The 11,286-nt window shown below is 49.2% G+C and overlaps 1 protein-coding gene across 1 annotated transcript; it reads right to left on the minus strand.

The window, feature by feature from the left end:
* Positions 1-836: 836 nt before the first annotated feature.
* On the minus strand, positions 837-11,077 carry LOC123426990. Its single transcript, XM_045110913.1, has 8 exons — positions 10,599-11,077; positions 9,428-9,661; positions 9,146-9,348; positions 8,570-9,011; positions 8,132-8,491; positions 7,867-8,045; positions 4,521-7,775; positions 837-3,631 (listed from the first exon to the last, which is right to left on the minus strand). Exons 2-8 carry the CDS (start codon positions 9,627-9,629, stop codon positions 1,043-1,045), a joined length of 7,230 nt encoding a protein of 2,409 aa, XP_044966848.1. The 5' UTR covers positions 9,630-9,661; positions 10,599-11,077; the 3' UTR covers positions 837-1,042.
* Between the last annotated feature and the right edge of the window lie 209 nt (positions 11,078-11,286).

Genomic DNA, 11,286 nt, shown 5'->3' on the forward strand with positions numbered 1-11,286 from the left:
TTTCGTACCCCTCGACGTCCCCCAGCGCTGAGACCCAATAGATCGGCCAAAGCTGCCCTCCATCGACTTGTCATGTCATACCAGCCGCTAGACAAGCTCGGTCATGCAACGCCGGACGCAAGACGAGCTCGGTCCTGCTGCATCGGGCACGAGACGAGCTCAGTCCTACTATCCCAGACGGCGCATGTAGCAAGCACATGACGAGAGGGTGAAGCGAGGGTCGAAACGGTTCGCCCGCACACAAGCGACGCTGGAGGAGAAGCCGACCGTCGTCGCGGGCAGAGCTGCCAAGCCACCGTGTAGCCGCAGCGCCACCAAAAGGCCATCGCTCGTGCCAGGCCTCCACACGTTGCCGCCCACGGTCGAAGCACCGGCCATGCCAAGCTGCTGCCCCACCCGCGCTGCCACGAAGTCAGATCTGGCCGGGCCGCCATGGGCGTCGTCCCCGACCCCCGGCACGCACTACCGGCCAGCCACTGTTGCATCGCACCACCACCCGTCGTAGCCATGGCAGGGGCAGAGACCTACAGCCCGCTCCACCCTCGACTCGTGTCGCCATTGTCGTGTCGCCCAACGCACCACCGCCGCGGTCGACCAGTCCTGGCACGCCGTCGTGCTGCTGCGCCTAGCGCCCAACGCGGCACCCAAGCCCGGGTGAGCCGCGGCGCATCTCGCCACCCGCACGAGGGGAAGAAGAGCGCCCCGCCGCCGCCGGCTGAGCTTTGCCCAGTCGCCCCTTGACGGCGGCCCAGCGGCGGCGAGGAAGGGGAGGAGTGCCCGCCGGTTAGCCTCCCGTGTGCCCGCGGGCGCGTCGCCGGAGGAGGGGGGAGTGCTACTTTCGAGAAACCAAACGAGCCGCTCACTTGTTATTTCATTTCCATACTCCTACGTACAATCGATTTATTTCTTCTTCTAGCAACCACTTATCGCTGGTGATCTTTATCTTTGCTACAAGACCCTACGTACATCCAATCCATACATAAGAGGCACGCCGAGCGGGCGGCAGCTAGCTGAAACCAAAACTCCAAAAGCAGTAGCCCTACTACAGCTTGTGCCTGACGACCTCCTCCTTCATGGCCAGGCACAGGGCGCCGAGGTAGCCGCCGTCCTCCACCTTCACGCCGGGCATCGCCACCGCCCGGCTGCCCACGAACCCGTCCTCCCCGACGTGGACCCTGCCGAACTTCACCTTCCCGGCCTCGCCCTCGTACACGTGCCCGAACAGCAGCGCGTCGCGCCCCACGCTCGCGCCCCGCTCCAGCTGCACCATCTCCGGGTTCAGCAGCGCACCCATCGAGTCCACGTACACCCCGTCGCCCACGGCCACCGACGACCCCATCGCCCGCATCCACGCCGCGAACGCCACCGACCCGCACGTCAGCTCCGCGAAGTACTCCGCCGTCGCCGTCCGTATCGCCTGCCACACCGTGTCCAGGAACACCCGCGGCGCCCAGATGTGCACCGCGTCGCCCTCGCCCCTCACGCCGACCAGGGCCCACTTCGCCGCCGCGCATGCCGCCATGGCGGCCAGGCCCGACACGGCCCAGAAGACCGGCAACAGCCAGTACAGCGGCGTACCGGTGGCCCCGGCGACGGCGAGGAGGCCCCGGAATGGGAGGTAGATGACCAGGCCCAGCACGAAGTACGGGACCAGCGTTTGCAGCAGCGGCTGGCACAGCGTGGCCCAGAGCGCCTTGTGCCATGTCCTGGCCAGGGTCACCTTGGTCTCGCTGGCATTGGCGGTGTCGGGTCTTGTGTGCATGGCGGCGGCAACTGGGCACCCCGACAGGTTGATCTTCGTGTCGGACTGCTCCAGGAATGCCGCCCATGACGCTGGCAGCGGCTCGCCGTTCCGCAGGCGTTGGCATATCTCGTAGACCAGCGATCGCCCGTGGTCGATGGACGCGCTCTGCTTGCAGGACGACGCCGGGATGACGTCCACCTCTTGGCACCGGAGGAAAGGGTTGAACTCGAGCTTCTCCGTCTCTTCTGCTGGGAGATTGTTGTCGATGCTTATCTCTCCAATGTCGATGTACGGGAACTCATCCTCGTCCCATGGCCGCGTGCAGTCAAGAGCGACGTCACAGGCGGCATCGTCGGAGGGGACCTCCCTGAGCTGCAGTTGGAAGACGTAGCGCACACCGTCTGGAACTTCCACCCTCCGACGGAAATCGTCCGCGAGGAAGAGTAAAGGGCGTGTGTCACTCTCATCTCTTGGGATTGCACCGGTCTCCGGCGGCAAGATACCCCTTGGCGCCACCTGACCGGACTCCTCCGGTATGTCTTGATCGGCAGGACGAAGCTTGAATTTTGCATACATCTCCTTCCCTTCATCGAACCGCAGCAGCCGGCATATGTTGGAGTAGTAATGCAGCTCGGTGTACGAGTTGGTGTCCCGCAGGGAGCCCCAGACAGCATCCCGGACATGTGGAGCACGCTTCACATGCTCTTCCCTCGCTGGCAGGCCACAAACCAGCCAAGTGGCGAAGTCGGCGATTGTGCGCGCATAAAATGCTTTGCCACTCTTCAAAGTCAGGTCCAAAAGAGGCACCTCGCCATCGTCTGAGAGAATGCGCACTGCTGCACCACGCGCGTCGAGCCTGGCATCATCATCTGCACTGAGGCTATTACTGTGTCGGACGATTACCGGGAAAGACTTGCCGGCGCCAAATAGCTTGTGCTTGGGCAAAGATGGAATGTCCTCGTACATCTTCAGGACCCCCCGCCCGCTTACGCCAATGCGGTGGAAGTACCTTGACTTGACGTTCATGGTGGTGATTGCCAAGTTCGCCGAGAGGTTCCCAACAATCTTCTTGTACATTGGGTCCATCATTTCAATCCTCTCATCTTCTGAAAGCAAGGTGTTCTTCACCATGGTCAGAGATTGTGCCCCGACATAGATTCCGCCTCGCTGGAGAAGAGAATGTTCTGGTGCCACAGAAAGTGCTCCAAGGATGACATTCCCTTGGAGGACTGAGCCAGGAAGGAGCAAGCTGCCACTACCAATGATGGTGTTCTCCTGGACCTTTATCTCCGCACCAGTAAACCCCTTACTGGAGTAGAACCCTGGAACAATGTGGCAGAAATCACCTAGATGGACCCCATCACCGATATTGATCAGTTCAGGATTCGCCACTGGATCAATGGACCGGATAGAGCAATGCCTGCCAATCTTTGCACCAAGAAGCCTCAAGTACATGCAGAATGCTTCAGTTCCAGATAACATCTTTGCAAATCTGATGTGCACAGCAATGTTTATACGCCGCTGGATCAAGCTTGTCATATGGTTTTGCTTGGTTCCCGCCCTCGTAGCAAGAGCTGTGTTGACCATACTGGTAACAAGACTGAGGATGACACCGTAGCTCAAGTAGGCGAAGGCGATGGAGAGAGCAAATGCCAATGCGCTTGTGGGTGTCTCCCGGACAATCACAGGGTAAGCGGCGAGGGCAGCTGGTAACCAGTGGAACGCGCCCGCAATGCATGCAAAAGAGAAGTGCTGAGGTGAAGCCTCAGCGCCAGAAAAGTGAATGTACAGCGTGTAGACGGTTGCACTTGATAGAGCACCTAGCAAGGCAACCGCATAGATGCAAACCAGGTGTTCAAGAAGCATGGTTGCTTTCCCTGTTTCTTCCTGCACGAAATGGAGACAGTCACATAACAGCAAAAGATGATCAATTACATGAACTTGAATTTGCCCACTAACGTATGCCTTTAGCTGTATAGCCTCGCTAAAACTTGGAGAGAAGCGTTTCTGAACCTATGTCCAGTGGCTCTTACGGTCTATTTCACTTGATCATTTTGTTTAAAGAGATTTAAATATATTTTTCAGGTTAAAAAATAAGTCCATAGAAAATGAGTATGGCTTGCACCAGTGAAACGAGAAATAGATTGAATTATATAAATGGCTAGGCAAGAGCCACTGAATTATAAGTACTATATTATCCCCTTGGTGTATACCCTGTTTACTAGCACAAGTCTCAAAATTGCATCCGACGGTCCTGACCGTTGGTTCCACTGCTCATAGGTTCAGTGAAACATTTATGTCCCTGCTCATGTGTCTGCCACTAATTGATATTACCTCTACAAAATAAAGAATACTACTTCCATTCGGATAATATCCTAGAAAGCGTAAACTTTCCATGAGGAGGGGGGCATGGAATACACTATTGTAGTAGCTGAAATGACGGATTCACCTGCTAGGCAAACTTCTCTAACTTTGACTATTAATTCATAAAATCCATTGAATTGGTCAAGTGAGTATATAATAAAACTTGATTATCATAAATAAATATTTTGCAATTTTTCAAAAATACTCACTAACATATCCACATAAAAATTAGCAGCCAAAGCTTCATATTGAAGAGCCTACGTCCATGTCCAAGATGTCATCTATTTACGAAAGGAGGGAGTATAACTAAGGGTAGGCGACTTTCACGATGGTATACTGTAGAGCAGCCAATTTGTCATCTAGTAGCTACTAAGGATTTGAGCAACATACGAAATTCAGATATTCCAGTTACCTTCATGTCTGCAGAAGTTCTCTTATTCTGATACATTGATTTCCCTGGCTCAGGTTTTTGCAGTGGTGGGACCAAAGCACCATCATCCACAACGGTGCCCTTCTGAAGCACCGCATAAGGACCAATGGACGCCTCACGACCGATTCTGACACGCCTGAAACTCAGCACTTCATTACGGACTTCATGCCCCTGGATGAGAACACCTTCCGCAATCACTGCACCATTTGCAACCACTAACAAGGCTGGGTCAGTGATGTCTACTGTGTCAATAACAACAGATGACCCAATTCGAGCCCCCTGCATCTTGAACCAATAATTCAAGAAGACTGTTCCCTTTAGATGCACAGCTAGCATCTTTGCAGCAAACCCTTGTGCCTTGTTCAGTGCCCACCATTTAACAAAGTCAACTGACCATATCGAAACATCAGGGGTCAGACCATAATTTGGCTGAAGGAGTGACTTCCCCAACATAGACAGTGATAAAGAGGTGAGCAAGACATAACAAATCCATGCAATAGGTGCCATGACCAAAGAACCAAGATAGGTCATCACTGATACTTCAACCAGACTGACCGGATAAAGCACGCTCATGTATGCCAAACTTGCGAGGTACGCTGGAAGTAGCAACATAAAACACACATAGGTAAGGGCCAGGAGTTGGAGAATCCCAGTAGCAAGCACACTGAAATCTGCACTGACATCTACTAAACTCTCATCCTCAGAAGAGCAAGATATGTCAGATGCCAAAAGTGGTTGTGAGTTGGGCAACAAGTTCTCCAAAAAGCCAGCAAGCTCAGAAATACAGCTTGCCGCAAAGATATCAATCGCTCCAACAGGGGTACCAAGAAAATCTGAGAGCTTCTGTGCTGCTCGGACCACTGCAATTGAATCAAAACCATATGAAGGTAGGCTGCCTGTTGGAGAAATTTTGTCCTTTGGAATACCTGATTGATCTGATACTATCTGTGTCAGAAACTCAATAATCTCCCTGGAGCTTTTCCCCTGGCTATTGGGAAGAGGTATCAACTTTGGTTGTGACTTACTCAACAAATTCTCCAAGAAGCTAGCAAGCTCAGAAATGCAGCTTGCAGCAAAGATGTCAATGGCTCCAACAGGAATACCAAGATAATCTGAGAGCTTCTGAGCTGCTCGAACCACTGCAATCGAATCAAAGCCATAGGAAGGTAGGCTTCCTGTTGGGGAAATTTTGTCCTTCGGAATACCTGATTGATCTGATACTAATTGTGTCAGAAACTCGGTTATATGCTTGGAGTTTTTCACTTTGCTTTCTGACTGAGGATGAATGGTGGGATCAACAGTCTGCTTCAAGAATGACCTCCTTCTCTCCATGCCAGTTCCTGTTGTGAGAGACCGGAATAGACTCCTCCTAGATGGACGATTACCATTGGCCAAACTAAGACTGTTGTCAACAAACTGCTTCATGCATTCAAATCTCCGTATCTTCCCAGATGTTGTCTTGGATATGGTTCTAGGCTTGATAAGCTTGACCGATGCAACAGTTACACCATGCTCCTCCGCCACACGTGTTTTGATGTTGTCAATGATTTCTTCAGAGGCTGTTTTACCCTCCCTAACCTCTGCAATCACGACAAGTCCAACCTGATCAGAAGAATCAGGAATTGAGATGCCTTTCTGAGTCAGAACTTCCTCTGGGATACCAACAACAGCACAACATCCTGGTCGGAGGACATCGGAAGAATTTTCCACCGTCTTCTCTACATCTGCAGAGTAAATATTTCTGCCAGCAACAATGATTAGATCTTTGATCCTTCCGGTAATAAAAAGTTTACTGTCAATGATCCGCCCTAAATCACCGGTTCTTGTGAACTTCTTGTTGGGGTGGTTCTTGAGCTGATTGCAGAAAGTTTTCTGGCTCATTTCCTGGTTGCCCCAATAACCAACTCCAGAACTAGGACTGCTGATCCATATCTCACCCTCAGTACCATCTCGATGCTCAGTCAAAGAGTCTGCATCAACAATTCTGATGTCAATATCTATATCATCTTGCTCAACATACCCACAACAAACTCTTCCTTGCCAATCTATGAAGACTGGCTTGCATTCACCAAAGGCACAACAAACATAGACACAGTTCTCAGCCAGCCCATATCCAGGTGCAAGAACACCTTCAGAAAGGCCCAAAGGTTGAGTCAACTCTATGAACCTTCTGACAGTTTTTTGCCTTACTGGTTCTGCTGCAATCATGAGGAAGATCATTGAAGAGAGGTCATATACTTTGCTCTTCTCGGCTTCAAGCCTTCTTATCACGAGTTCAAATGCAAAGTTTGGACCTGCACTATGGGTTCCATGGTAGTCACTGATTGTTTGCAGCCACAGGAGGGGGTTCCTGATGAATGTCATCGGCGAGAATAGAATGGAAGTTCCTCCACTCACAAGAGCAGTGAAAATACCCCCTATTAGTCCCATGTCATGGTACTGTGGAAGCCAACTGATAAGGACGGTTTTTGAGGTACTTTGATACCGCTTCTTCATCATCTTCACATTGTGGATTAGTCCTCCATTAGTTATCATCACCCCCTTGGCATCACCAGTGGAACCCGAAGTGAACTGTAAAAAGCACAAGTCACTTGGCTGGGGCTTGGTCATCATAGATAAAACATTGTCTGAGTTGAAGGTGTCTGGACTTCGCCGGTAGTTCTTTATCCATGAGTCGGTGTGAATCCACGGGAGGTCAGGCCACTGTGCAGAGCATTTCTGACTCTTTGCTAGAGTGACAATGTTCTTGACATAACCTGCACGCACGGCAGCATGGTACGAAGAGGTTGATAGAATTGCCACAGCGCTGCACACTTTAGAGACGTTCTCGACTTTGAGAAGTGCTTGCCCACCCATTTGCATTGGATCAGGGGGGATAACTGGGACTGGTATAACTCCTGCTCTAATACACCCAAAGAATGCATCAATAAACTCCAGACCTGGCAGGTGAATAAGGATAACTCTGTCACCAGGTTTGATAATAGGCTTCGTGCTTGTCAATAGTTTGTTTGCAATGTGAGATGCATTCTCATGAAGTTCCTGGTAGGTTCTTTGGTTCATGATTTTTCCTTCTTCATTGATCCAAGTATAGATGACATTTTCCTTAGTGACCCTGTGAGTTCCCCAATATTGCAAGTATCCATCCAGGGATGGAAGGTCGGGAAATTCAACACCTTCAAGCTCACCAAGATCTCTAGGAGGTGAAGGGTTGCTGTTGCGGGACAGAGGAAATAATCTCTGTGTAAACAAGAATTGAAAAACATAAGCACGACTCGTCTTATATATATAACTCTTCTCATATATATTGTGACAATGTTTTCTAGCTCACCTTGACATAAGGAGTTACAGTTTGCTCAACATCGATGGCAAAGTGTTTACAAACAGCCGCAATGGAGTATGAAGCATTTCTTTCGGTAAGCTCAAATGCTAGCAGACCTCCTACATAGTAAGTGTTCTGAAAGCCTTGCAACTCAGATTCAAACCTTTCATAGAATCCATCCTTCATGTCTGCAATAGAATAAATTATTACAGTTAGAATACGGAAAAAGTAAATAAAAGACTTGGCCATTAGTGACACTGCTATTATGCTGTACCTTCACAGTTAACATGGGGAAAATACTTGAATCGACGCTGCAAAAGCACATTCTGAGCAGTGCCTCCCATAGAACTCACGATGCCGGTCACACATTTAGCCACATATGTACCGTTGATGTCTGCTGAATTCCCATAAGACCAGAACAAGAAAATGTCTGTGCCATCAAAGAATTTTTGCATTGCCACTGGATGCCCTATTGTTGCTGGATCCTCCATGAATTCTCCAAAGTAGTAAAATCCCTTTGGCATGTGCTCAAATCCATTGATCTTAACAACAGTTGTATAGTAGTCCACTGTCTGTACCTTACTGAATAGTTCTCTTTCGAGATCATTCAGTTCCACCACTTCATTTTCTCCATCTGAACAAAAGAATATATAAACTAATCAGACAGCTGAAACTCTGACTTCAAACAAAGTTGAAATTAAATCACGCTTACCAGTGAGACTAGAAGATCGATATGTGTTGCCATTTTTTAAAGCAAGAGCGCCTGAGAATATAATTTTGTCAAACTCCATAACTTGCTTGTCACCATTGTCCTTCTTGATGGTTACACTTGCGCCATCGCTGCTGCGCCTGACTCTCAAAACCTCCGTGCCACAAAGAACTTCAAATGGTAATGACTGACTAAGTTTCTCCCACATGCTCATGTAGCCATGCTTGAAACGACGGATTTTGCCAGCCATAGAGGTTCTAGTGAATTCTTGAATGAAAGCATAGGGCATGTCTTGAACAAAACCATAGCCAGAAGCTGTGTAGCCATATGCTACAGATTTTGGAACTGAATTTATCCCATGCTGCCTCAGAAACTGAGGAGTTGGGTCAGAAGCCAATCCACTGAGAGCATGGATGCCCACTCGGCCTGACTTATTTGCTTCATCCTATAAGAATTACCAAAAGGCATACATGTAAACAACAGAGTGTGTGTCATAAAAGTAAAACTAGACCCAGCTATTCATAACGTCGTAACTTTATTCTTAGTTATTTGTAATCACACTTTACACAAACAGCTCACCTGTAGTTTTAGTGTCAGAGATACCATGGATACATAGTCCTCGGCAACTTCAAGATCTCGAATATTTCCAGTTTGGCTGTCGATCAGAGCAAGCTTGTGTGAATCCATCTCCTCGAATTCAGCTCCTACCTCTTTTGCCAGGTGAGTTATAGCAGGCGCGCTGTTTGCTGCTATAACTTGTCCTCCCAAGTCATATGTTCTTCCTGAATACAGTTGTCACTGATAACTACAACAGTGCAGAAAATGGTAACTAAATAGAAGTGTGGTCAGTAAATTGCTCACCTTCTATGTCAATGGACTCGCACATCCCTGAAACAGTCTGGCATTTCTCAAACACAGTTACATTGCAGTACCCGAGTTTAGCTAGTGCGTAGGCTGCTGATAAGCCACTTGGCCCTGCTCCTACTATGCCAATTCTAGTGTCTACCGGCAAACTTGGATGCAACTTAGAGAATTTATCATCTATTGATTTCTTTGGGTCCATTTTCGAATAGTTGTGGCCCTTGACAAATCAACCTGTCAAATTTGGATAAAAACTCACGATGTTAGCACCTTTCAACATAAAAAAAAACAGCATATAGATACATAAGCAACATATCTTGCGGGCACTGCTGATTTGGTGACTCAATTAGTGATCATCGAGTGGCTGTGACCTCAATTCAATATGACATGGTGACTAGGAAGCAGGAAAAAAAATACTAGAACATATTTTAGAAACTTCGAAACAGCTCTCAGAACTAGAAAACCAATATTGTAGTAACAAATGAGAAGCTGTGTAAAAACATTTTGCTCAGTGAGACAGGATAGGAATATGGTATTTCAATGTGGCCACACTCCGAAAAGCAGCTTGATAAGCATGTGTAATATGATAATGGGCGGCAATACCAAAGAAACCAAATCAGGGTGTTATTCTCGCTGAAGATTTTACACTCGTCTTCGTCAGAAGCTCCGGCTAGAGCCAAACAGTATTTGATCCAACAACCTTAAATTCTAAAGAAATCCAAGGGAAAAGGGCTCGATCCTAACGTAACTGGGATCAGATTCAGAGGCATAGGTAGCAAAGAAGTAAATGCACCGACCAAATGCAAAAGATAGACGATTATAACGAAGAAGGGACGAGTAGAGGAAGGTGCAGCATGCATGTGAGGCACAGAGCACTTGCACACTGCATTACCATGGCATTGCATCGACGAACTAAACAGCCCTGAACCCTTCTCCATAAACCCAAAGAAGTAAAAAGGAAAAAAACCACCTCACAAAGACATGCTTATTTACTGAAGAAAGGTAAATGAGGAATGGTAGTACTCACTCCCTCGGATCACATGCCCCAGGCCCCAGAACACAGCCATCCACGCAGGCAGGCACGGGCTAGCGCAATGCGGCGCAGGGCAAATATTGCAAGAATGGAGCAGGCAGGGGTCGTCGTTTGGGGTGGAAGGGGGAAGAAATTTACCTCTGTTGTGGCCGGGCGGGCGTCCGGGGTGGAGGAACCGGCGGCGTGGCGCCAAATGGCAGCTGCTCTGGCAGGCGCGGGCTCCCTCCGGGTGGGGGTGTGCCATTGGCGCGGTGACGCCTTAAATACCGCCCAGATTCCGCGCCGTGGCCAAGGGCGTGGCGACAAAGCGGAGGGCGGGAGCGCTGGGTCTCGGCGACGGCGACCTCGCGGAGGGAGGGACGGACGGGGGCTTGGTTGGTGTTTTGTTACCGCCGCCTAGGAAATGGGCGCGCATATTCTTCTCCGTATCCGTATGCCCCGGAAATTACCGGCGCGGCGGGTTGGTGTCTCCGCCGGCGGGCACAGCCCGCCCGTAGGTTTTCGAGGAGGACAGGGGGAGGGTGCGGTAAAAAAAAGGGGGGGTTCGTTCTGATCCGAGGAGGAAACATCCGGTCCTCTGCTTGGAGCATCTCCCATGGCTCAACGATCAACGTCTGTAAAATAACCACCGTTTAGAGAAAAATAAAGAAAAAAATCCTCAAGGAAAAAATAAGAAAAAGGGTTTTATCATTCGTGTCACTAATTATGTCTTGCTACTCGTTTTTGCCAGTACCAGGACTTTCAAGTGCTCGAAAATGCCATCGCTTTATTAATCGCATGCTACAGCTCAAAGTCTGTTTATCATATTATACCATATTACTCCTTT

The sequence above is a fragment of the Hordeum vulgare genome, chromosome 2H (genome assembly GCF_904849725.1).
Source record: "Hordeum vulgare subsp. vulgare chromosome 2H, MorexV3_pseudomolecules_assembly, whole genome shotgun sequence".
In the NCBI taxonomy this organism is placed as follows: Eukaryota; Viridiplantae; Streptophyta; class Magnoliopsida; order Poales; family Poaceae; genus Hordeum; species Hordeum vulgare.

Coding starts and splice junctions, on each gene's coding strand:
- LOC123426990 (XM_045110913.1), bottom strand. CDS start 9,629: ATGGACCCAAAGAAATCAATAGATGATAAATTCTCTAAGTTGCATCCA. Junction 7,776..7,866: donor CTGTAACTCCTTATGTCAAG/GTGAGCTAGAAA, acceptor TTGTTTACACAG/AGATTATTTCCTCTGTCCCG. Junction 3,632..4,520: donor GAACTTCTGCAGACATGAAG/GTAACTGGAATA, acceptor CATTTCGTGCAG/GAAGAAACAGGGAAAGCAAC.